The 24,548-nt window shown below is 36.0% G+C and overlaps 5 protein-coding genes across 10 annotated transcripts; 2 read left to right on the forward strand and 3 right to left on the reverse strand.

Moving 5' to 3' along the window:
* Window positions 1-61: 61 nt before the first annotated feature.
* LOC9309392 (putative formin-like protein 15b) lies at window positions 62-4,552 on the forward strand. 2 transcript variants are annotated; one of them, XM_021023232.1, is made up of 16 exons: window positions 68-730; window positions 856-955; window positions 1,364-1,785; window positions 1,899-1,977; window positions 2,105-2,176; window positions 2,270-2,371; window positions 2,495-2,536; window positions 2,657-2,737; window positions 2,874-2,924; window positions 3,022-3,103; window positions 3,199-3,293; window positions 3,378-3,449; window positions 3,519-3,635; window positions 3,840-3,908; window positions 4,014-4,080; window positions 4,209-4,552. In XM_021023232.1, exons 1-16 carry the CDS (start codon window positions 429-431, stop codon window positions 4,322-4,324), a joined length of 1,869 nt encoding a protein of 622 aa, XP_020878891.1. In that variant the 5' UTR covers window positions 68-428; the 3' UTR covers window positions 4,325-4,552. The 2 variants fall into 2 exon arrangements, with proteins under 2 accessions (XP_020878890.1, XP_020878891.1); XM_021023231.1 differs by having other exon boundaries at window positions 62-730; window positions 3,199-3,449.
* Window positions 4,553-4,974: 422 nt separating this feature from the next.
* LOC9307360 lies at window positions 4,975-8,011 on the forward strand. 3 transcript variants are annotated; one of them, XM_021023156.1, is made up of 5 exons: window positions 4,975-5,318; window positions 5,745-5,986; window positions 6,066-6,606; window positions 6,710-7,813; window positions 7,910-7,987. In XM_021023156.1, the coding sequence occupies exons 2-4, from the start codon at window positions 5,765-5,767 to the stop codon at window positions 7,798-7,800; spliced, it is 1,854 nt and encodes a 617-aa protein (XP_020878815.1). In that variant the 5' UTR covers window positions 4,975-5,318; window positions 5,745-5,764; the 3' UTR covers window positions 7,801-7,813; window positions 7,910-7,987. The 3 variants fall into 3 exon arrangements, with proteins under 3 accessions (XP_020878815.1, XP_020878813.1, XP_020878814.1); XM_021023154.1 differs by having other exon boundaries at window positions 6,710-8,011; XM_021023155.1 differs by lacking the exon at window positions 4,975-5,318 and having other exon boundaries at window positions 5,390-5,986; window positions 6,710-8,011.
* A 271-nt stretch (window positions 8,012-8,282) lies between these two features.
* LOC9307361 (flavin-containing monooxygenase FMO GS-OX-like 9) lies at window positions 8,283-11,120 on the reverse strand. Its single transcript, XM_002873278.2, has 7 exons — window positions 10,365-11,120; window positions 10,152-10,222; window positions 9,918-10,076; window positions 9,735-9,817; window positions 8,948-9,083; window positions 8,682-8,855; window positions 8,283-8,575 (listed from the first exon to the last, which is right to left on the reverse strand). The coding sequence occupies exons 1-7, from the start codon at window positions 10,939-10,941 to the stop codon at window positions 8,393-8,395; spliced, it is 1,383 nt and encodes a 460-aa protein (XP_002873324.1). The 5' UTR covers window positions 10,942-11,120; the 3' UTR covers window positions 8,283-8,392.
* A 2,216-nt stretch (window positions 11,121-13,336) lies between these two features.
* LOC9309393 (DNA annealing helicase and endonuclease ZRANB3) lies at window positions 13,337-20,753 on the reverse strand. Of its 3 annotated transcripts, none has more exons than XM_021022359.1 (25): window positions 20,248-20,753; window positions 19,706-20,065; window positions 19,488-19,620; window positions 19,012-19,187; window positions 18,718-18,791; window positions 18,590-18,625; window positions 18,421-18,511; window positions 18,150-18,209; window positions 17,564-17,750; window positions 17,338-17,394; window positions 17,029-17,228; window positions 16,800-16,901; window positions 16,596-16,706; window positions 16,413-16,478; window positions 16,234-16,332; window positions 15,932-16,093; window positions 15,643-15,783; window positions 15,484-15,561; window positions 14,920-15,231; window positions 14,658-14,845; window positions 14,473-14,575; window positions 14,233-14,378; window positions 14,054-14,133; window positions 13,765-13,946; window positions 13,337-13,658 (listed from the first exon to the last, which is right to left on the reverse strand). In XM_021022359.1, the coding sequence occupies exons 1-25, from the start codon at window positions 20,590-20,592 to the stop codon at window positions 13,560-13,562; spliced, it is 3,588 nt and encodes a 1,195-aa protein (XP_020878018.1). In that variant the 5' UTR covers window positions 20,593-20,753; the 3' UTR covers window positions 13,337-13,559. The 3 variants fall into 3 exon arrangements, with proteins under 3 accessions (XP_020878018.1, XP_020878017.1, XP_020878019.1); XM_021022358.1 differs by having other exon boundaries at window positions 17,329-17,394; XM_021022360.1 differs by lacking the exon at window positions 17,338-17,394.
* Window positions 20,754-20,838: 85 nt separating this feature from the next.
* LOC9309394 (protein slender lobes) lies at window positions 20,839-23,363 on the reverse strand. Its single transcript, XM_021022361.1, has 2 exons — window positions 23,086-23,363; window positions 20,839-22,661 (listed from the first exon to the last, which is right to left on the reverse strand). Exon 2 carries the CDS (start codon window positions 22,638-22,640, stop codon window positions 20,958-20,960), a length of 1,683 nt encoding a protein of 560 aa, XP_020878020.1. The 5' UTR covers window positions 22,641-22,661; window positions 23,086-23,363; the 3' UTR covers window positions 20,839-20,957.
* Window positions 23,364-24,548: the final 1,185 nt, after the last annotated feature.

A 24,548-nucleotide genomic window follows, 5' to 3' on the forward strand; every position in this document is an offset into this window, starting at 1 on the left:
AGCCGAGACCTACATATTAAAGGTTGGGCTTAATTTTAACGGCCCATTGATGACTTACGGAGTCACGTGACCTTCGCCTTATGGGGTTCTTTGACTTTTGTTCATTTCATTCCTTGGCCAGTTTGGTCTCTCTTCGTCGACTCTTTTCCTGACTTGGTGGTTTTGGGTAGATGATGAATCCGTCAATAAATATGCCGAGATTTTTTTTATTATTCAAAGAATGGATCAGACAGTACTCGGTCTTGTCTTTTCGTCCCTCGAATTTTGGACAAGTCTTTTCCCCAAAGTCAACTGTGCTGCGATTGATCATTCTCTTATATTTTCTGGGAATTCTTTTTCCATCATTGTTTGCTCTGAATTAGATTTATTCGATTGATATCAGTTTGTTGTTATATATCTACTAAATCGTCTGTTTGGTTCCTGATCCAATGTCGCTTGTCGAGGTCTCTGGCGCTGATGCCGTGGTGGCACCTATGCGTGGAAGAGTACCAACTCCACCACCACCTCCTCCTAAGCGTAGAAGACCACCACCGCCACCACCTCCTCCTCCTCCTATGCGTAGAAGAGTACAACCGCCACCACCACCACCTCCACCTCCACCTCCACCTCCTAAGGGTGCTGGACGAGTTCGTTGTTTTCTAATTCCTCTAGGTCAAAATAAGTCTTATCAGAAGAGGACCTCGCTGAGAAGCTTATGGGTCGAGTTAGAGGGACAAGGAGAAGCACAAACGTATTTAGACTAACTTTTTTAAGTTTGCATTCCTTTTTTCTTTTGCACCAGGCAGATAAATTCCTGAGTTTTTTTATTGACAATTATATCCTTCTTCTTCTTTTTTTTTTTTTTTTTTTTTATAGTGCACCAGAATTTGATGTATCAGAAATAGAGGCCCTTATCTCTGCTGCTGCAGTACAAAACCCGGCTGATATATCTGCAAGTCGACGAGAAGCTTTTGAGGTAAAACCCGATAAACTTCAAATGGTAATGTGAAATTAAAATTCTTCTTAACATTTGGTTATTGTCAGATATTTTAATTTGCTGGAGACTCTGGTCATGTAGCTATAAACAAGTGACTGAAAAGCATGTTATGATTTGTCAGAAATCTGAGTAATTGTACTAAGAATGTCTCTATAAGCATATGTTATTAATTTGAAATTGACAATACTCTGTCTTGTCGTCTGTTCAAAGTCTTTTGCACAAAGTCAACTGTGCTTTCACAAGTCTATGCGATTGATCATTCTCTTCTATTTCTGGGAAATGTTGTTCTAAATTAGTGTTATTTGATCTAAATCGGTGAAGAAATCTGTTTGTTGTTAAATATACTAAATCGTCTGTTTGGTTCTTGATCCAATGTCGATTGTCTAGATCTCTGGCGCTGATGCTGTGGTGGCGCCTATGCGTGGAAGAGTACAACTTCCACCACCACCTCCTCCTCCCCCTCCTCCTATGCGTAGAAGAGTACCACTGCCACCACCCCCTCCTCCTATGCCTAGAGAAACGCCACTGCCACCACGTCCTCTGATATGTGTAGGAGCCCCCTCACCTCCTCCTCCACCCCCACTTCCACTTCCTGCTAAAAAAAAGTCCACGCCACTGCTACCACGTCTTCTGATATGTGTAGGATCCCCACCTCCTCCTCCACCCCCACTTCCACTTCCTGCTAAACAAAAGTCCTCCCTGAAGCGATTACACTGGGTCAAACTGGCAAGGGTTTTGCCGGGGAGCGTTTGGGATGAGTTACAGAGACGACAAGAATGCCGCAATATCAAAGATGAACAGATTCTCTGGTAATCCCCTGAAGAAACAAAATTTCAATGGAGTGAAGAAGGAAGAATTAAAGTGCACATATCATTGACCATTGCTTTGCAACTAATCATCATTTTTTTTTCTTTTTTGCTAGTGCAATAGAACTTGATGTATCAGAAATAAAGACCCTTTTCTCTCTTGTGGCTAAACCAAAACCTGAAAAAAAGCCACTGGTAAAGTGAAATATTCCTAACACAATTGGTTATTGTCAGATATGTTAACTTGCTCTGTTCTGGTGGAGACTTTTGTCATAAACGAGTGACTTTTTGAAGAGTTGTTTTCTTATATATGGCTTTCAAGATTGACCTTAGGAGAGCCACTGACGTGGAAATTAGGCTAATGTTATTAAATACTCAGCTGCCTGATATGATGGTAAGCACCAAAACTTACTTTACTAGAGTACAAGTCATTTACTGGTTAATGTTTTAATGATAATTTGTTCACATTATTCTTTGCATCATCAAGGCTGCAGTTCTTGCAATGGATGATGAGTCTGTACTAGATGTTGATCAAATAGAGGATCTTATAAACCTTTTCCCAACCAAGGAGGATATAGAGCTTCTTAAGGTTACCTCTTGACTTTTGAGTAGCATTGTTATCTACTTCTGTCTTTATTTTGGAAATCATTTTGTGAAATATATCAATTCTTCACTTTTTATTGACACGAGTTCTTGTTCTTGGTCATAATAGACCTACACTGATGACAAGGGGACCTTGGGAAAGTGGGAGCAGGTCTGTTGAAGTCTTGAGATTATCAATCTTGCATTGTTTTTGGTTCCTACAATAAATATGGATAGTAACTAGCTTACTCAGTTAATTCATTTCCTTCTGTCATCGGTTTTGCTATCGCAGTACGTCCAAGAGCTAACGAAGGTGCCACGACTAGAATCAAAGCTGAGAGTATTTTCCTTCAAGATTCAATTTGCCACTCAGGTCCGGTGGTAATACCTATAAATAGAGTTATGATCTGTCTATCTGGTTATTTGGAGGAAATAAAGATTTGGTTTCATCAGTGCCTAAGTGAATGTAGATTCTTGATCCTTTTTTTCTTATGATGATTACTTTGCAGATAACAGAACTCAAAAAAGTTTTAAATGCGATAAATTCTGCATGTGAGGAGGTAAGATTTTTGCAATAATCATTAACTCTTAAGTTTTTTTGCAGTCCATTTGCGTTTCTCTTTCTCAGACTTTTTCTTCTCATTTCTTGTTCATCAGGTTCGTACTTCAGAAAAGCTAAAAGAGATTATGAAAACTATTCTCTGCCTGGGGAACATATTGAACCAAGGAACTGCCAAGGGTGAGTATCATATTATTTTAAGCTTAAGATATTTCCTAACGCAACACAAAAAAAAAAATGTGGTTGATAAAGACCCTTTGCTCTGCTTTCTGCAGGAAGTGCCGTGGGATTCAAGTTGGATAGTTTATTGAAATTAAGCGACACACGTGCTTCTAACAGCAACATGACTCTCATGCATTATCTTTGCAAGGTAAACTACAATCGAAAGAAAGAAGCATGCAGCATCTATTTTAATGAGTGGGCTTGTTTTAGAAATCCTCTTTTCTTTTTCCAGGTCCTTGCTTCCAAGGCATCAGATCTACTAGACTTCCATAAGGATCTTGAAAGTCTGGAATCAGCTTCAAAGGTTTGCGAGTTTGTACGTACCTACTTTTTCCGTTCTTAGCTCATCATTTGGCTGTCCTGTCTATTTCAGATACAATTGAAGTCTCTGGCTGAGGAAATACAAGCTATAATCAAAGGATTGGAAAAACTGAACCAGGAGCTCACTGCATCCGAAAGTGATGGTCCTGTTTCTCAAGTTTTCCGTAAAGTATGTTGTTTTTCTATCTTCTAGATCTTTTGCATATCTTTTATCAATCATAAATTTGAGATTAGGTCCATGACTCTGCCACATAACTAAATCTTCCATCATTTTGTAAAATCAATATATACCAGCCAGAAATAGTTCTTCAGCTAGGTTTGTTTATCTACTTAACTTCTTCCGGATGCTAAAATCTAGTTTGATGTTCGACAGTTATTGAAGGACTTCATAATCATTGCTGAGACTCAAGTAGAAACTGTATCGATTCTTTACTCCGTCGTGGTAACTTTTGTCAACCTCTTACTACTAGATTCCAAGTGCCTTACCTTTGACAATGTGTTTGATCCCGAAATGATTTTTGTTATTGTTTCTTGTGATGGACGACAGGGAAGAAACGCTGATGCACTTGCACACTATTTTGGCGAGGATCCTAAACATTATCCATTTGACAAAGGTATGCCTCGGAAACAATAAACTAGTCCATCCTCATTTTTTGTGCTCGTACATTAGAAAGTGGCTAGCTAGCTCATTGTTATTATGTAGCTAATAACAATTAATACATGGTGATCGATATTGCTGCAGTTACCGCGACTCTCTTGAGTTTTATAAGGTTGTTTAAGAAAGCACACGAAGAGAATATCAAGCAAGCGGAGTTGGAGAAGAAGAAAGCTGCAAAGGAGAAGACGAAGTTTATATAACTAAAAAAGAGCAGCGGAGTTTATATAACTGACTATAGTGTGGTAACTCAGATATTTTGTGTTGATATAAACAAGTTATGTAAATATTTTCACTGCTTGGTGTTGTTAAAATGTGTGGGTTGCAAAAAAAAAAAAAGAAAAAGAAAAAAGATTGTTGAAATTTGCATTAAAAAATGATGTCAGTGCTTGTAACAATTTTCATAAATGAGGAAGTATCGATTGCATCAATTAAAATATTTGATACTAATCGTTGCTCGAACTTGGGACTCTGAACAACAGAAGTCCTCCTCCCAAGTCAGCAACCGTTATTTTATGTGTGGACCGTTCGACAATGTTTTTTCTTTACTAAATTGGCCCATTTAAAAGGCCTTCCAAGAGTCAACCGGTTCGACCGGATGGTTTGTCTTATAAAATTTGATTTTAATTCTTTCCAATAAATAAGGATTTGGTTTGCTGGATCTGTAAATTTTTCACTTTTTCTAATGTACGAAATATGATAAAATCATAAAAGAGAATAATTTTCTCTGACTTGGGGAAAAGTAAGGAGATATTAAATGTAAGAAAAGGACAAGAGGAAGAAGAAGAAGAATCAGAGAGAGGCGAAAAAGTAGTATTTTTTTTTTTTTCTTTTTTTCTAAGAGTGGTCTTTTCTCACACAGGTCTCTGTCTAAGTTTTCTGATAAAATTCTCCATATTCCTGCGACCCAGTCTCTTTCTTCTCCAAAGATAATGGCCCAGCAGATCTCGGATACGCACTTCTTTCTTCATCGACATTGATAAACAAAAACATTTTTGAAAAAAGATATTATAGATCCCTGTTCTTTTGGTGGTGATATATCCCACTTTCTCTTTTTTGCATTTTCCCGATAAAATAAAAAGAAGCTTTTTTTCCAAGACAGCAGCTTCCTCAAGCAAAAAGAAAGAAGCTTTTAGTTAAAATCTCAGAATTTTGGTTATTCTTCGGATTTTAAAAAACTGTTCCTTTTTTCTAAAGGTAGATCCTTTCTCTCGTTTTGATTTTTAATCACTTTGCTGATGCTCGTAAGGTTTCTGGGGTTCTTCTTCGGCAGATTTTTTGTTCTGCTTTCTTTCTTTTTTCTTATAGAATCTAAAATCTGTATTTTCTTTCATGTTCTTCTAGGAATCTAGCTCAAAGTTTCATCTTTTGCTTCATTCTAGGTCTTTAATGTTTTGTTTTAATACCTTCCTTGCTGCTTTAGAACCCACTTGTGAAAAAAGTGTTGTTAGTAGTCTTTGAGATCTTATCTTAAACCTCATCTTCCACATTTGCAAATTTTGTTAGAGAAAAAATAAAAGCAGATTTGATGATGCCTTGTGGGTTTTGCTTTTTTTTTTTTTAATGAATTGTTTTGGTTCATGCAAGTTTATAAGATTGATTCAGGTTTCTTTCTTGGTGCAGAGTGTGAAAGTGAATGAAGAATGCAGCAGAACAGCTTTTTCCTTGGGTCAAACCGTGATACTACGGATGCGAGAACTGGCTGGAGTTTGTGTCCTATACAGGACATTGATACGAATAGATACGGCGTTAACGTGAATCTTAATGATACATTCTCTTTCTTGTATAGTGATCTTTATCTTAGACAAGTGAAGGAAGCATTGAGACAAACCATGCTTTTACATGAATCTGTCTTTGAAAGTCAGGTGCGTTTTCTTTGTAATGCTTCATCTTTGTTGTTTCTTGTTTCCTCCAAGTTAAGAGTTTGATACATTTTCATTTCAGATCTATGAGCTTCATCGTCTGTATCGGAAGCAGAAGGAACTGATGATTGAAATGGAGGAAACTCGGCATCATAAGGCCTTGTACTTAAATTCTGGTTTGCATATCCCTAGGACACACTGGATGAGTTCGAGCATTTCCGCGTATCAAACTAGGAATTTGCCTCATGAAGAAGAAGACATTCCTAGACTTGTTGTAGATAACAAGGTTGACAAGTTTGAAAAGAAGGTCTTGGATCTTGAAGTACCGGTTTTTGAGTATAATGATATGCTTGGAGAAGTTCATGAAGCTCAAAACTTTTTGGAAGAGCAATCTCTGAAAAGGATGTCTCTTGATTCGGGTAAGCAGTTGAGTAAGCTACTACTTGATTTGAATGAACCGGCCAAGATCGAGGAACATTCAGATTATGTGTTCAATCAGTTCCTAAGTACAGTTACATCAAATGAAATTGAAGAAGAGTCTGATACAAAGAATGAGGGAGAAAGTTTAGTAGAAGGTTCCAACGGGATGGATGAAGCGCAAGAATCTGTCAAATGTCGAGAAGGTAAGAAAATGGAAGTATATGTTTACATATATGTTTCTTCTTTTGTTACACTTTCTTGATGTATTGAATGAAGCCTAATTGTTCTGGTATTTATTTTGAGCAGAGTACGGAATTGACTTGAATATGTCTCCCCTTTCATTCGTAGAAGAAATAACTATTGTTAAGAAGTTTGAAACCGAGAAACCTCGAGGGTCTTCTTCAGTTTCATTGCATGGAAAGCACGGTTCAGAGCAGCCGCGAGTGGTTGTCCAAGCGCTACCATGTTTAACTAGCACTTTACTTTTGGACAAGCGATATAAGTCATTGATGAGAGGCTCAAGGTTAAGGAAGAAGGTAAAACGTTGTCCAAGCAAGATAACCTTCAAAGGCTCAGATCATGACCCGCAATCGAGTGCTCAAGCCACCTCAGAATCTCAAAGCAATCAAACGAGTATGGAGAAAGGGAGTTCAAGTTCTTTGTCTGAGGCAAAATCTGCAAAAAAGGGGACTAATCTAGGAAAGAAAAGGCATTGTAAACCACAAATGAAATCCAGTAAGGGTCAAAAGGTAGTCGCGAAAAGGAGTGGAAGAGTTAAACGGAAGAAGAGCAGAAGGATATCTCTAGTTACAGAGGGAAATTATCAAGAAGTATCTGCAGCTGAGGCCATAGTTGATATGTCTAGAAAGTGTGGTCGAGAAACGGCTGATTGTATCACTTCTTTAAGCAGAAATCTACTTTGGTTCGCCGAGATTTCTTCTTCTGTTGCTGAGGACTACAAAACAGAATTTTTGGAGCTGACAGAGAAGAAGCTAGAGGAGCAGGAGACAGATCTGAGATTGAACTCTTTAGACAACATAGCAGCAGTCTCCAGCATTGTCCTTAAAAAGCAGAGGAGAAGCCGAGCCAGGCAGGGGAAGCGGAAATGCAAAGATGACCAGCACCATGATAACCCGAGTTTAGGAACATTTTCAGAATGTGAAGCCAATGAGGATCTGCAGGTAATAGAAAAGCTAATTGAAGCGTCTGAATTAAAATGGAATTGTGGGTTCCCCAAGAACAAGCGCAAAAGCTCTCCTCCTAAACCAATAGATGCTTTCACTTCCTTGGGGGAAGCAAAAACGGGCGTTGACTGGGGAGCCATAAAAAAGCGAAGACGAGGCTCTAGAATACCTGCTGCTGATTTTAAGCATATGATCATCAACCAAGTAGTATAGCCAAACTAAAGATGTAATTTACATTACTTACCATAGTTTGCTTCATGTTTTTTCGGAGAATCAAGAATCTTACGGAAGATGATGCTTTTTGTAACAAGTCTTGTTCTAGATATGAAGACTACATAGGAGATATTAAACTGTTAGAATATCAGTTCATCAAAAGGCAATGAATCTGTTTTAAACTGGAGATGGTACTGAAGAAGTTATACTGCATATGTAAGCAAATGCAAAACAAAGTTAAAAGCTAGTTACAACATCAGAGATTAAAAGAGCGCAAGATTTCTCTCATGAACCATCATTATCAGTCTTCTACACATTACCATGACCATGGCCATTGTGTTTTTAATTAATGATTTTAAGCTTTAGTTTTTACCTCAAAATATATTATGGTTTCTGATTTTTGAGGAGAATGTTTAGAACCATATTGATGTCTTTTTAAAATAGAGATTTCCATTGATTTTGGTTATGACACTGTATTATAATGAATGAAACAAATGTATGGATATAAATATCAACCAGAAACATAGGCAGACCAACCTAAAAAAAAAAAAAGAAACAACAGACAAACAAATGTATAAATGTATGGATATTATCAAGAATTGAGGTTTGTAAAATGAGAGCTTTGAAGAGCTTCTTGTAGGAGTTCATGATCATCCCAAGAATCACGATAAGTCTCAAGATTTTCCTGTGAATTATTGAGAGCAGACAAACATAGTAGCTTTCTCCATTCTTCCAAATGCGGAAACCCAACATAATCCGCATATTTATCGCAATACTATAAGCAAATAGATTCAAACACAAAAAAAGTGTTAGTAGGGCAGCAAAATCAAGAGTAAAATAAATGTTGAAATTTTTGTGAGGAAGGTATAAATAATAGTTACCGTGAAATCAGCAATGTCGTGAGTGTTGTGTTTAGGGACTCCAGCGAGATCTCTTGACCGGTAAAATTCAGCAACGGATTGTAACATTTGGTCAGAAGAAGGTAGAAATGACTTTCCTGACAAAACTTGTGCTATCCATTTTGCTTGTGCTTCAAAGAATGGGAATCCTATCAACTGCAAAATACCAAAAAAAATTTGTTAATTTTTGTTTAGAGAAAGACTAATGATGTTTAGGTTAAAACCGAAAGATAAAAATAAAGGACGACCTTTCTGGGGATACCGACAAAGGAGAGAGAAGGGGAGAGACAAGGAGGGAAAGTGTGTTCGAAGAGTGGACCAACTCTATCATCATCCACTTCTATTCTTCCTTTACTCTCAAGAAATGGAAACTTGTACGAGTACCTGTGTTTTGGTCCCCCAACATATACATTATTACTAAAGTAATAAACAAAATATACATTTTGAAAGATCTAAAAACATATGACAGAAGTTGATTATTATTTTTTGTACAGTATGATGGCCCCAAGAACTAGGGGAAATGAATTGAGTCGACCAATGTAAAAAAGATTTGTAGCCCACTCATTCTGGCTTTTACGATTCCCACTTTTTTTTTTTTTTTTGTTAAGAATAGTATTTTTGTATAAATAACTATGTACTAGTATTTTTGTTCGACCGAAAGATTTCCATCGATATGATTTTCTAGAATATGAATATCTAAGTTAAGCAATGTCATGCAGATCCCAATGATTTATTATTTCTTTTCCTGTTCTTTTTTCCTTACATGAAACAAGACCACAATACCCCACAGAGCCACAACACAATTAATTAAATTTAACTTAACTAATTACGGTTTAACACTATCTGAGAAACTTTAAACATCATCATCTATTTCACTATTTGTCTTCTCTAACGGAAACAAAAAGTAGTAATTTTAGTCTATTCACTCAAAGTTGTTTATATATGCGAAATTTGTTTTTTAATGAACTAATATTTAATCATATAAATAAATAGATGACGATAAGATTTTCCGTTTTAATAAGTTCTAAATCTTACCCGGTGCAATATAAAATTGTATCAGCGACGACCCAAGATCCATCCACAAAAATGACTCTCCCATCATCCTCTAAAGATTCAATCTACAAAACAAAAATCAAAGAATGAGACTTTTAAATCCAGCTTTATACATAAAAACAAAACACATACGTTATTATTAGTATATATTTAAGTGAAAAGAACCTGTGGATGAATAAGAAGGTTTGAGTGTTTGGAAATGACTTTGGAAAGGCCAGAAGATATATCAAGTGTCTTGGCACTTAAATGAACTTCCTTTGCCACTTCCACAAGCTCCATTGATATGTCTTGTCCACTCATTGAGTTCCCAACCACCACCACCACCTATCACCATCATAACCATCACCATCATCATAACCATAACCATTACTAAACTTAAGGATATAGAGATTCAATCACCTCATTACTAAATGGATCAGGCACCCTGTAAACATGGCTATGAATTTGCTTCCTTTTCCAAGAATCCATTCCTATAACCATCAAAGAAACATGATAAACAAATCAATAACCATACATACATGCACATAAATAGCAAATAACTAACAAATATCAACTACTAGACTTATTATTGATAAGATGATTAAATGCGAAATAATATCAACAATAATATACCTTTGATAGAGGGCAATCTAGGGTGAGAGTAATGACCAGTAGCAACAACAACAGCATCAAAGATCTCTTCCATAACCTTACCACTTAATTTCTCTCTACTCCTCACAATCCACTTCTTCACATCATCTTCTTCTTCTTTTTCTCCCACAAACTCAACCCTAACCTTAAACCTAATCATATCTCTTAACCCAAAAGTTTCACTAAAGTCCTTAAGATACAACCAAAGCTCCTTATGCCCTGGAAACCTCCTCATGTCTCTCCCTTTCTTCGCCAAAAACGGAAAATCCGAATAACCCATTATCTCTCTCGGTGAGGTTAGCCTCAAGGAAGAGTAAATGCTGCTATGGACCTTAAGTTCACCAGTAATGGAACCACTACTTCTTCCTAATGGATCTTCTTCTTCTACGTTTGGTTGATACAACCATTGACCTCCTACGTCGTCGTTTTGCTCCAACACCACCACTTTGTGTCCTTCTTTTCTTAGCTCCCTTGCCGAGACTAGCCCCGCCGGTCCAGCTCCGATAACACATACCTTCTTTGATCGGCTCCTTGATGCTTCGGATGTCACCGAAACCATACTTGTTAGTTTGAAGAAAGATTGAGATATTTGGAATGCGGTTTTTTTATTTGGTTTCTTAATTTGTGTGGTATCTCACCGGATGTTGTTTTTATAGTGAAATTTAAGACTTCCTCACTACTACTACTCGATATGTCATGTTTCTTTTTATTTATTTACTTTTTGCTGGTTTTATAAATATTACACTACTAATCTTTATGCAGATTACATAAAATTATTTTGTTTATTTCTAGAAAATTATATATTTGAGAGAGAAGACCTGCATGACAAATTAGATTGACTGGTAATAAAAATAGTTACAAATACGTACATGTAATTGTAGTTTTTGTTTTTTCCCAAAATCTGTATACATTATACAATAGTTAAATCTGGATAGTAACACAACTATAGTATAATTAATATCCTTTTTTGTGTGGTCAAAGTATAATTAGCTTTGTTACGTAATTGTTACCATTTTTAGCATATACAATTGTATATACCAGTTTGAAAAACTCAAAGAAAAAAAAAAGAAAAAAACGGGAAAGAATTCAGTTTGAGTAATGAAATGGGTCCCGATATGATTTTCAATCAAAAACTCTGACCGATCCACCATTCCACCTTCGTCGATATGACTTATTTTGTAGGTCAAATTCATATTTCTACGTGAAAACTAGTTTTTCAAAACTTTTTTCTTTCTTTATTCCGGCAAAAGAGATTCATAATTAATAAAAAAACATCATTTTCCTTAGGAAACAATTTTAAAATTCTATATCATTGCTTTGGCATTTGGTTACTTAATTGTATACTAAAAATGGTACCTATAATTAGATTGGCTCTATATCGGAGAGAGATACATGTGTTTTGTTGCATACAAATTTATGCTTTATATTCTATTTTTCGAACATATAATTTGATTTTTCTTGAAATTTTGATGAGAATTTATATAAAAATTCGGTATATACGGACTTAAAATATCAATCTTAAGAATATTAAAATAAGAAAAAGTGAGACAAAAAGTTAGTAAACCCTTTCGAACGAAGTTAAAAGGAAGGTGAAAAAACAGTCTTGACTCTTGAGACACAAAATAATGGCTATTGTGTCCCTCTAACTCAAAGAAAACTCCTTGCTGTTAAAAGTTGTGCTTAGGGTTTGTTGGAAACATTACCCACCTCTATATAATATACATATATGTATGGGAATCAAAGTGAAATTAAATTTAACTATAATATATAATATAAAGAAATGCTTTTAAATGTTAAATATTATGAGTTTATATATAAATTTTCTATTTTAAATAACAAAAATGACGAAATATCTACAATATTTTTACAAACATGCATGAATGATATATGTTATATATATATATATATCTGTCAAATATACATATATGATTATATATGCAAATATTATAAGTATATATAACCAAATTATTGAAATTGGGAGAGGAACACTAAAATGGGTCCCCACATATATATTGGAAAGAGTAAGTCTTAAAGGCAAGGGAACATCAACAATTATTTCATTAGGCTCTTTATGATTCCATCCTCCTACGATTACATAACCCCTCATGAACTTTAAAACCAAACTCATATTTGATATATATACAATTAATCTTTTTATCTCATGAAAATTTAGTAAGAAAATGGAGAAAAACTCTGCATGCAACGTATTAGGAGTTAACGATTTACGTTTTAAAAATGAATAACATAGATATGTAATAAAAATTTAAATATGTAGGTTTTCTTCGAAGTTAAATCAGAGTAAATTATAAGGTAATTGATTATGTTTATCTTTTACAATATAAATAGTTGGTGAAAATGAGGTTCTAAACTTTAAGAGTTTGAACACATTTAAAAAAATGTTCTAAACATCCGATTAGTAGGTAGTAGCGATCGGTGTAAATTTATGGAACATTGAAAGATTTTTTGTCATGGAGTATTTTATATTATTAGTTATTATGTAATAAAACGATGATACGCAATATAGCATTGGATCCACTTTTGTTTTTCCAGTATCTGATTTTCGCCCATTGGAACATCCTTGCTTGTTAATTACACAACAAAAAACTTTCTTTTATTTATTTAATAAAAAGAAGAAGTCTGAGTATTTTCAATAATTTAGTTCTTTTTAGTTGTTTTTGTCGCTTTGGAAAGACGGAATATCAACATATATTTTTGTTAAAGAATATCAACATGTATACAAAGAAAAACTAGAGATTTTTATCCGAAAAAAAAAAAAAAATTTGAGATGTGTAATTTACAGAAAAATGTAAATAAAAATTGACCTTTACTATAACATAAATGGCTGTTAACGAGATTTTGTCTGAGTTATCAACAGCTATTGCAAGACACAAAATCTAGCAAGGAAGTTCATTAAAACTAGTAAGACACATTTTGCTCTTAACATGGAAAGTATCAACGTTTCAGTACGTAAAACGGTTTTTAGTAGTTTTCGTTATATATGTTTGAGTGTTACGCCATTAAAAAAAAAATTAGGACAACTTTGCTTTGCTGACAAGAAACTGCCGAGGAGAGAAGCTTTGATTCCAAGCAAAACTGTGATTACAGATACAAGGATACAAACAGGACCTGTGCTTTATCATTGAGAGGTCAATTTACTGACAAGTCAAAAAATGAGTTTTATGCGGCATGACTGATTTTCTGATCTATGGAGTAGGCACTACCAGGAACTTCAACCATTAGCTCATCTTCCTCTTCATCGGTAGCTGAATCAGTCTCCTGGGATTGGGAACAAATGGAACAGAGTTTTAATGCTACATCGAGTCTCACAATGTATTGTAAATAAAAGTGCTCCGTTTCATTTAAATATGTCTCATAATCATACCTTTGTGTTGCCTTCAGCCGGCAGTTCTTTTTGCTTTGGATTGTTTCTGAGTTCGTTTAAAGTGTTTTTGAGTTGCTTCCTGGCTTTGGACCGTATCAGTTTACGTTCTGCGCATTGAGCTGCAGTGACATTGGCATGACAAGCCACACAGAGTGTCCTCATGTTCTCTAGCCGGCATTCACCTATCAATGATCCAAGAAAACTTGTTCAGTCAGTTGAATTCACATATTAAAACGTTTATTGAGTGATCTAGTGTTAGGCCTCTCTAGTGTAAGAGATTGGGACTTACCTCCGCCTTGGTAGACTGGAATGATATGGTCCGCATGCCACGCATTACCCTCCGTTGGTTCATTAACCAGGGTTTCGAGCCTTGAACATTAGAGGAGAAAATTAAGAAATTCAGTTTCAAAAAAAAAAGTGCACGTTCAAATAGAAATACAACCAAAAAGTTGGGCTTGAATGGCTCACAAGTTCTTCCGCGCAAACAATTCTGGAGCAACTTTGTTTATGTATGTACGGCGTTTTTCCAATGGTAAAGGCCTTAACCGTCTGACAAGTTGGTGGCAGTCTAATTCGCAGTTTGTGCAAATTCCATGTTCTATCTGAAAAAGTTCCTGAGATTTGAAACTTTACACCTCTTAGTGATGCATTAAAGGTGTTAATCGAAACTCATTTGCATTAAACAATGAAAGAATAACCAAGAAAAACCTGGCGAATGTATCTGCTGCTTGTTCTCGTCCGGTAATCTTCATAGCATGCAAGATCACAGAAAAGATCCTCAAAATACTCAGGTTCTTTGGCGTTGTTTCCCCTAGATCAAACCAATCATTTTAAGTTAATTAAAAACATTGACCAAAACTTATGAGTCAGTAAATACACATGTTTTCACTCACTTGCAGGGCTTTTGACAGAGTTTACAGAGTGGTTCGTTGCTCATACTCCAAGCTTGGGTGTATTCTTTTTCCTTTTTTTGGTGGCCACTTCGAAGGTTGACCTTTTTCCACACTGCATTTTCAGGTACAGGAATACTGATCTCAGAAAAGGGCGTGTTTCGTCTTTTGCTCCCTCCCCTAAGCAATCCCTGATGCAGATAACTCTCAATAAAGGTTTTGGAATTAAATATTTGGAAAAAAAGTTTTCAGCTAAAGGATATACCTCGTTGTTGTGACTAGTACTTTCACTCAAGTAGCTCAACTCCAGTGATAAAGGTAGTTGCAAAGGCTTTCCAAGTAGTTTCCGCTTTTCGATTGGCCGTAGTGATTTCCACTCTTTCATAAATTCTAAGATAGCAAGTACATGAACCGGATCATCCGTAATGGATTCAGGATTTTTTTCTTTATTGGGACCCTGACTTGGATTGCTTGCTTCAATCTCCTCTGGGCGGAAGTTCTGGAAATGAGGCCTTGGTCGTGGATCTTTCCCAAGAATGCAAGAGTATAAATGAATTCTTCCAGTGTTTTGGCTCACCTGAAAGAATATGAGATCCGATTCATATGTGTTTTCAGCTCCAAACAAGTAATGATAATGACATTTGTAAAATTTCACAATAGAAGTAAGAATCAGATTGCAGCTTAGATCAAATAAACTTAGAAATAGATACGAGATTGAGTGGATTCACCAAATTTGGCCTCCTTGACATGATTATACTTTTCATGACCACAAAGGCAACAAGAATAACAAGATAAAATATAAAGAGCCAATGCAGACTTTACACTTTACCTCAAATCTGAGAGAATCTATGAGTGGAAAAATGGAACTGGAATCAAATTCTTTCACAAGCCCGTCATCAGCAATAAGCTGCATCACAAGAAAATGTATTTACATTTTAGGACATGTCAGAGAAGAAAAATAGACCTTTCATAAGATTTAAGTTCATACATTTTTAGGCTGATGATTTTCTTGGTTTTCCTGGTCTAACATAGTTAAACAAATGGTGCCAGAAGATCTCATCTCAGAGCCGGAACCATTCTCAACAAATTTACAGACTTCTAATATTTCCAGATGAGAAGTCATGTCGTCCTGCTCAGCCAAAAAACCAAAACGAGTGAATATCTGAGTTTTATAATCAAGGAGACATTTGGCTTGTATACTTCATGGTATACGAAAGATAAATTCCGAGGTCATGAAGGTCCCAACTATTTGATCAGTGACAAGTCAAGAGATAAACCTTGAGATCAATAGTATTTGATACATCTGTCTCAGATCCCAGATCGTCACAGCTTTCAACAATCTTATCAGCTACTACAGTATTAGCTTTTGATGGTTGTGCTTCAAGAACTTCTCTTTCACTGCTTTCTTCATCAGGCTTGAAAATATATGCTCTTTCAATCTGCCCAGACATAAATTTTTATGATACAAAATTACAAACTAATGGCCGTCATGTGAATAAACCCCTGTGGTGTGAACATCTAAGGCCAAGGACAGTAATCTACTGAGAATTGAGAAAAAGAGCAGAGATTTGGGAGGTACTTCGATTTCGGTCTTCCCATCATATTTTCCATCAGTGGTAGATGAAATACGGTGCAACTTCTTGTTCAGATTTTGCCAATTTGACTCATCCATAGTATCCTATAAAATAAGAGTCGCTATTCAAGTAGTGGATAAGACAAACTTCAAGTAACTAGTATAGCAGCAGCAAACGAGTTTACCTTTGCGCAGAAGATGTATACATTGACTGCACTTGTTTGGCCTCGCCTATGTGCTCTATCCTCGGCCTTCAAAATGTAATCAATTGATTATGCATTTAGCAGCCTTACTGCATTTTGCTCTATAGGTTGAGGAACGAGAACAAGAAGTTAAGAGTATAAAAAACAGTAGTACAAGAAAAATACCTGAAGCAACAGTGACGGTGTTTTAGGCAATTCAAGGAACACAACATTTTGTGCTGCTGAAAAATCAAGTCCAACTCCTCCAGCTTCTACGCCAATTATTGCAACTTTTACCTAGAGGGGAAAGCCATAGCATAAGTCAAATACCACACATCCTAACAAGCACAATCAATTCAAGAGTTATAAACGTATAGGAGATGTGCATACCTCACTAGAAAACTGAAATGACTGTACAGCCAATTGTCTATCTCTTGGCAACGTCATCCCATCAATGCGGACAAAACCAATCCCTTTATCACACATAAATTCCTGAAAAGCAATAATCAATAATGAAAACGAAATAAGCAAAATACTTGTTCAAAACATGTTAAGCTAGCAGACAGATATAAATTTTTGAACTTTCAAGGAGTTAATGATAAGAATGAAGCATACTAACCTGAATTCCATCCAGAACCTTATGGTGATGAGCAAAAACGACCATTTTAGTTGAGCTCGTGTCTCCATCAATATCTTCTGGGGTATAATCCAATCCTGATAGAAGTGGATGTAGAGATAACCATTCACGAAAGGCAGAAAGCTTTGCAATGCCAAGTTGTTGATAGGAAAGTTTCCCACATAGTTGATTCTCTCTGTCAGCTAAAGAACAAAAAAAGTAAAAAAATGAAAAAAGAGTACAAATATTTGCAAAAAGAATTATCTCCTTGACATCTATGAAAACGAAATAATCAAAACATACAGTTCGGACCATCAGAATTCTCTGCATTTACATGTCCAGCTTCATTTGATCCTTGAGCATTTTGATCTATACGAGGCAGCATGTGTTAAAACATTGTATTGACCACAGTAGTTAACTAGATCTAAACTCCAAGAAACTTGAGGTTTGTGTTACTGGTAAAAATAAAATGCCTTGAATACTGATGATAAAAACAATTCAACATCATTACTAGATTGGTATAAAACATGCCACATACCTTTAGGTTCATGTGAGTTCTCTGTGACTTCTGCTATAGTACCATCATTCTGTTTATTAGCCTTCTGATTAGCCTCACTGACAATAGCCGTTGCTAAAGCTATATCAGACTTCTTTAGCAAGATGGTTACGATTTGCCTACGTTTTGGGGGTAGCTGTGTTAACACATGCTGTTTCAGTCTTCTTATCTATAACAAACAAAAAGGAATTTCACATCACATAGTTAGTTCTCCACAAACTCACAACACATTACAAGAAACTTTGGCATAATATATCAGTGATATCATTTCATTTCTTTATTTCTTCACAAAATTTCACGAACAGCACGAGGCAATAAACAGATAGTTAACTGAACTGTGAATGTTGGAACATGGGAATGCTTTCACCCAAACATCTAAATTAAATTGTCTTCATATTTATCTAGAAATACTTATAAGTTGTAAAACATTCAAATTATGGTTTGAGGGACTTGGTCGGTCCTATTTGAATTCTGGGGAAAATTCAATTAGAAAAAAACAAGTTTCCCAGTATCGACCATTGTTACGGAACCATTAATGCCAAACTGAAATAGAAGAACAAGGATTTACCATCACTGTTTGGTTTAGCAGTATGTTTAACTCCAGTAAGCGAGTACCCTTTGAAAAATCCTGCATCGTCGAACAAAAGATTTGTTACCATCTCGCAACATTAACAAAAAAAAAACTAAGAGAGGGGAACCAATGTTCATATCAGAAAGGAAGCGACTGAAAAGAAATAAAACGAAGTATGATAGCAACATCCTCTATGGGTGACGATTTACCATGCAATGGGAGTATTATGCACTTAAAGTATGGGCTACCACATAAAGTCCATATTTACCTGGAAAATCTTCCCTTGCATACCTCTGACAAGCCCAACTTCACAATAGGTTTTCGCAAACTCATACTTTTCTTTTCCCAGCAAACCAGGCCTGGTGACAGAATCAGTGTTAGAAAAGGGAAGTAGTGCAAATACAAAATTTTTATATCAAAGTTTGCAGATGACTTGCCATAGGATGTTTATCTGATGGAAAATGTCGAAGGGCCTGTGGTCACCTAGGAAACAAATTTAAGGATAAATTACAAATTCGAAGTAAACAGAAGATACTGATTTTACACAGAGTTAAATTTCCACAACCTCGATATAGAAGGAGTTCCTGACAACAGAACTATGTGCTTAACCTTTTCAGCAACATTAAGGACTGTCTTTATCTGCAAAACATACCGAAAGTATTTTGACTACCAACCTTTTTTTTAAAAAGCACAAAATCTCCACTCAGAGTTAAGGATGTCCCATGGAGTGTTAGAGAAAGTGTCACTGAATCATCTCTGTGTTTATCAAACGTTACTAAAGTCAACTAGGAAATCATAGAAAAAGGGACACAGGACGGCATGCTAGAAAATCTCACTAGTGAGGAAAACGATTGCATACCTCAGGTGGATCTGACTTTTTTTTCGAACACCGTAGATGATGAGATTCATCTACTATCAAGAGGGCCCATTCTCGCTCAAGCATGGTGGTCCGGAGATGCTGAAGCATCTTGTATGAGATAACCACAACTTTTGGCCATCTTGGTAAATAGGCAGGATTATCTTGATGACCGAATACTGAACCAAAAAGTTTCATCAAACACAACTCGAATTGACAAGATAGCCAATTAACAGCTCTAAAACTAAATTAAAGCTTTAGCTTTAGAGCTCCAGTGGAGAAAAAAAGTATTTGAGACATATATTGCTAAATTGCAATTCTGTATCCCACCAGTTAATATGTGTAGGACTTGGCAGTGAAAGATAAAACCAGAAAGGAAAAGCAAAAATATTAATTCTGTATTCAACTAATGTAGCTAACAAGATCAAGACACAGAAGTTTAAAAGAGAAAAGGTAAGCAATTCAGTAGAGACTTTTACCGAGATGTATGTCAGAAGGCAAACAAAATGGCAACCAGCGTTCCAATTCTTCTGCCCATGAGAAACGCAGAACAGCTGGACAGACAACAAGTATGGAACCCTCACTTATGAAGCAACCAGCAATGGCAATGGCCTAACACAAGATTGAACACTCAGATTAACTGCTTTACCAAACTACTAAGAACTTCAAAATTTCTTCACAATACCAAATATATCACCTGAAGCGTCTTTCCAAGCCCCATTTCATCAGCAATGAAGCACCTGCCACCTCTCCGTAAACCAAATCTTAGACCATCAAGTTGGAAAGGCAAAAGGGCACTCACCAATTTTCTTGGCAGGGTTTCAATCAGTTTTTCAACCTTCTCCTCCGTATAATGTTCAGGTATACAAGGTTGCCATTTCCCAGAAATGAATGACTGGGAAAGTTTCTCAACAACAGCCAACGTTTTCCAAGGTATCTCTTCAACTTCAACGCTCTTGGACCTTTTTAGACATCCAGAGACCATATTGTAGTCCCTAATCTTATAAACCCCAGCTTTTCCTCCGTCATCATTTTGAGTGTAGTGTAAAGGAATCGCCTGAAAGTAAAATCAATTACAATATCAACAAGAAGAATCCAACTTCGTTCTTCGCATTATACCAATAACCCTAAAAATTCAGAGACTCAAAATTTCCCCTTTTCGTAAATTTCTCTTCTACATTTTGTCACCCCTTAACAAAAAACAAAACTTTACGCGAGAAAATACAAAGAAGAACTTACCTCAGATAGAATCTCTCTCAATTGACGAAGACACTCTTGCTCTTCTGGGCATCGAAACCCTTGCAATTGAACCGGCGTAACCGAAAACGAATCAGGAGAACAGATCTCGAGCCTGACGCGGAACTTTTCCGGTACACTAGTACTCAATCCTCGTTCCGGTTCGTAGTTCCGATACCCTTCTTGAAAACAGACATCGTTACCACCGTCGAGCTTTCGACATTTAGCTAACCTGAAATCTTGTTGTCGCTGTGGGTTTTCCGAAGAATCAAACGACGTCTTTCGTTTCTCAGAAAAAGCTAACCGATTCGCTTCGTCTCTCCGCCGTTGCTCTTCGGAAACCTCCATTGATTGAATCTGAGAGCTGAGTTGTGTGAAGTGAAGAGAAGACGTTTTGAATTTTGAAAATTGAAACGAACGAGCATGAACAAGAGAAGAGTGCGGGTGCGAAGAAACCACACGTGTTAACTACGCACGTGTGAATTAAAATTAAATCCGGTTCGGTACGAAGAAAATCCAATCAAACCGGATTCCTAATTTTACGACATATTGGATTTGATTGGATTTACAATACAAGATTCTTCATGAACAAGATTCTTTGAAAAGTTTACATTACAAGATTCTTCATGAACAAAAAAAAAAACATTTTTTTCTCATTTCAACGACTTTAAATTCACAACTTTGATCTCTTTCTTGGATTTTAAGCTCAAGGACTAGCCGCCTTCAATGACTTGTGAAGATGTGGATTTGCTCTTAATCTTCTTCTTCTGAGATGTTCTATTGTTATCTTGAAGAGATATTACAGTTTCAAAAGCACCAACCAATGCTTTAACTTTACTCTTCCTCACTTCTTCAAGCTTATTCACTGTCTCTTCAATCACATTATTGAAAAGTGTCTGCAATTTCTTCTTCACTTCCACTTTTCTATGCCTCAAAACAACTTTCTCTCGTTTACCTTCACCGTTAATCTTCCCAACACCTTCTCTTTTATCTTTCAGGTTCTTCTTCTTTTTGTTCACATCACTTCTGAGTTTTGGTTCTTGAACAACTCTCTTCTTGAATTTGATCGATGTTGTAGTGGAATCTTCTGGTTTTGGTTCAAGAACTTTCCCTTTCTTGAAATTCATTTGCTGTTTCGTTGGAGGAGGAGGTGGAGTAACCTTTAGACCAATCCTCTTCGGCCTAATCTTGCTTTCGGGTTTCGGATTAGTAACAAGATTTGCAGAACGACTCTGTTTCTTCTCAGACAAACCAGTCTTGGACCTGGAAATAGTCTGTCTTATTGGCCTAGGATCTGACCTCGTAACCCGTGATTCTTTAGCCACCTCCGAGGATGGGGACAAAGACGGTAATAAGCTAAGACTTTTCTTTCCGCTGCTTCTTAAGATTTTCTTCTCAGAAGATTGCTGAATCTCACTCTTAACACTTTTGATGCTCATCTTCTTCTTCATCTCAATACTAGATTCAACAACATACAATGTCTTCTCCAATGCATCATCAGATATAACTGGTTCATCAATGTTCGTCTTCTCTTTGTTCTTGAGATTCTTTAAACGTTCCTCTTTCAAATTCTTCTTCTCGCTGATCCTTGGAACCTTCTTAGCATCAAGACTTGTCTTCTCCAATGAATCATCACATCTGACCGGTTCATCAATCTTCGTCTTCTCTTTGTTCCTCAAAATATCCTTATTAGAACTCTTGTTCTCACTGATCCTTGAAACCTTCTTAACATCAAGATTTGTCGTCTCCAAAACATCATCAGTACATCTAACCAGTTCATCGATCTTCGTCTTCTCTTTATTCTTCAAATTCTTTGAAAAAAGATTCTCTTTAGGACTCTTGTTCTGGCTGATCCTTGAAACCTTAACATCAAGATCGGTCTTCTTGGCCATTCTCACAACAGCTGAAACACTTGGACAAGTACTCTTGGTTTCACTTCTTTTAACGCGTAAACCATCACAAGATTTGACAACCTCACCAGCAGCCTCTCTCTTTGCATCCAGCAATAATGACTTGTCCGGTTTAGAAACATTTCCAAACGACTTCCTCAAAGTCTCACCTTTCCCCAAATCTCCACTTTCAACATTCTTTTTCTTAACCAACTTCCATGGTTTGATCACCAAATCCTCCTCACGCCTCTTCCCATGTTTACATAGATCATGAGTTGAACTCGTTTGGTTCCCACGGTAACGGGTTTGAACCAGAGCTTTGCCTGTCTTTTTATCTGTCGAATACCGCCTCAAATTCGCATGATTGGTCTCTGCAGCTGGAAGAATTACATCATCTCCTTGAACTTCCTCATCCACTACAGGAATAGTTTCAACAGAGATCTCCATGGGGTTTGCATCATCCAAACAACACTTGTCATCGACTTGTGAAATATTCTCCTCAGACATTGCAACTTATTACAACGACAACTGCAGAAAAACACAATGTACAAAAGCATCAATTTTGGGAGCTTAAATCATTTAAACAACAACACATAATGATCCTAAACTGTTATTCTCTGATTTTGGAACCACGTTGAACATATTTGAGAATGAAAAAAGTCTTACCAATATTGAATCTTTGGTTCCACCATCAATAAATAAGCAATCACATTAACAACAACAAAAACTCGACGTTTGATCATGACTCAATTCAATAACTAAACCGATGAACAGAAACCAGAAAAAGAAAGGCAAATTTGGTTTATGATCTCAAGTTTTGATCAATACTAGAGTTATAGTAACATAGTTGATCCTTTAACAAAAAAAAGTTATAGTAACTTTGTTTTAAGAAACTACAACGAAGTCAACTGTGAGGAAAAAATGTGAGATACACATAGAAAGATGTTGTTACCTTTATAGATCATCCAACTCTTAGAGAATTATTTTACCAAAAAAAAAAACTCTTAGAGAATTGAAGCTGAAGAACAAAATACTATATAGTTTTGCCCAGAAGAGGATGAAGAGTGATTAGAGAATTTCAGAAGAAAAAGGAGAAAGTTTTAGAAGAAACACAAATGAGGTCAACAAATCTTTTAATTGAGAGAAGGAGAGGGAAGGAGAGAATCTTTTGACATTTTTTTTTTCTTCTAAAAGTTTCAGTTTTGGACTTTTATTAATACAGAGCCATATGATTTTGCAATGTACACAAAGTGAACACATTAATTAATTAGTCAAAACATGTTTAAGATCTAGTATTTTTTTTTATACAACATGAAAGGAAAATAATAACCGGACCTAGTGGCCTAATGGTAAAGGGGTCACAGCTGTGACTTCCGCCACCAGGGTTCGAGGCACGGCCACTGGCGGATTTACATGAGGGAATCGCTAGCTCCCCGGGATGTGGGGTACCCTAGGGCAGATGACGCATGTGGGTCCCACGCTAGTCGGTTCCACCTCGATGGGGCCGGACACCCGAGTTATCAAAAAAAAAAAAGGAAAATAATTGAATTTCATTTCATTTATTAAATTCAACTCAAGATTGAAAATTTATGATGGTAACAAAACAAATTCAAATTATAAAACTCATTAGTAGTCCATATAATAATCCTGTATATATTAATGATAGTAATATATTAAGATTTTAGGTTTCGACGGACCAGAGATATGGAAACAAGTCTTTTTGTATTTTTCTAAAGAATGATGCTTTCCGCGATGGACCGACTTTGGATTCTTTTGATTATATATTGCAAAAAGATAAGATCTAGATGCTGATTTCCAAAAAGAACAGAATGCTCTAAATAATTCCTAATAATTCGTGCCAATAATATTTAATTCAAGTCAATAATACTTTGTAAAATATTTAAAATAATACTTTTCGTGGTTGTTTCTAAAGCTTATACCTAAATTATATCAAAAAAAAAAAAAAAAAAAAACTTGTTATCAAATGTGCTGCAATTAGCATGAAAAATTGTGGTACCGTCGAAAAAACCTTGTTATCTAATGTGCTTATGCCATTTTAAACCAACACTATCACCATTTCAATCTAAAATTTGGAAACACCATTTTTTGAAAGCCCAATTATGAGAAAGTTCGGGCCTATATGGCATGAGGCCCAAAGTTTCAATTTCTGCATGCTGATTCTAGAAAATTGACAAAAATGTATACTTTGTGATCATCCTACATATAAAGTAGCTTACCAACAAATTCACAAAAGACTTTTCTATATTGCGTGGCCCGTAAAGCAGAAATAAGTAAGAAAGAATATTAGGATTTTCTAAGAAAATAATATAGGATATAACATTGAAAGCTAAATATTGCCTACAAAATAATTAGTACTAAAAGAAATATATTTACTATCATTACTAAAACCAAAAC

This window comes from Arabidopsis lyrata (genome assembly GCF_000004255.2).
Source record: "Arabidopsis lyrata subsp. lyrata unplaced genomic scaffold ARALYscaffold_6, whole genome shotgun sequence".
In the NCBI taxonomy this organism is placed as follows: Eukaryota; Viridiplantae; Streptophyta; class Magnoliopsida; order Brassicales; family Brassicaceae; genus Arabidopsis; species Arabidopsis lyrata.

What these genes read in the sequence shown, in the direction of transcription:
- LOC9309392 (XM_021023231.1), top strand. Translation starts at nt 429, where the DNA reads ATGTCGCTTGTCGAGGTCTCTGGCGCTGATGCCGTGGTGGCACCTATG. An exon ending in TTTCTCAAGTTTTCCGTAAA is followed by an intron (nt 3,636 to 3,839) that starts GTATGTTGTTTT and finishes GATGTTCGACAG; the next exon opens with TTATTGAAGGACTTCATAAT. An exon ending in ACATTATCCATTTGACAAAG is followed by an intron (nt 4,081 to 4,208) that starts GTATGCCTCGGA and finishes ATATTGCTGCAG; the next exon opens with TTACCGCGACTCTCTTGAGT.
- LOC9307360 (XM_021023154.1), top strand. Translation starts at nt 5,765, where the DNA reads ATGCAGCAGAACAGCTTTTTCCTTGGGTCAAACCGTGATACTACGGAT. An exon ending in AATCTGTCTTTGAAAGTCAG is followed by an intron (nt 5,987 to 6,065) that starts GTGCGTTTTCTT and finishes TTTTCATTTCAG; the next exon opens with ATCTATGAGCTTCATCGTCT. An exon ending in ATCTGTCAAATGTCGAGAAG is followed by an intron (nt 6,607 to 6,709) that starts GTAAGAAAATGG and finishes TATTTTGAGCAG; the next exon opens with AGTACGGAATTGACTTGAAT.
- LOC9307361 (XM_002873278.2), bottom strand. Translation starts at nt 10,941, where the DNA reads ATGGTTTCGGTGACATCCGAAGCATCAAGGAGCCGATCAAAGAAGGTA. An exon ending in ACAATTTTATATTGCACCGG is followed by an intron (nt 9,084 to 9,734) that starts GTAAGATTTAGA and finishes ACCAAAACACAG; the next exon opens with GTACTCGTACAAGTTTCCAT. An exon ending in ACGACATTGCTGATTTCACG is followed by an intron (nt 8,576 to 8,681) that starts GTAACTATTATT and finishes ATTTGCTTATAG; the next exon opens with TATTGCGATAAATATGCGGA.
- LOC9309393 (XM_021022358.1), bottom strand. Translation starts at nt 20,592, where the DNA reads ATGGAGGTTTCCGAAGAGCAACGGCGGAGAGACGAAGCGAATCGGTTA. An exon ending in CATCAGATAAACATCCTATG is followed by an intron (nt 18,512 to 18,589) that starts GCAAGTCATCTG and finishes TTCTGTCACCAG; the next exon opens with GCCTGGTTTGCTGGGAAAAG. An exon ending in AGGTTCTGGATGGAATTCAG is followed by an intron (nt 16,902 to 17,028) that starts GTTAGTATGCTT and finishes ATTGCTTTTCAG; the next exon opens with GAATTTATGTGTGATAAAGG.
- LOC9309394 (XM_021022361.1), bottom strand. Translation starts at nt 22,640, where the DNA reads ATGTCTGAGGAGAATATTTCACAAGTCGATGACAAGTGTTGTTTGGAT.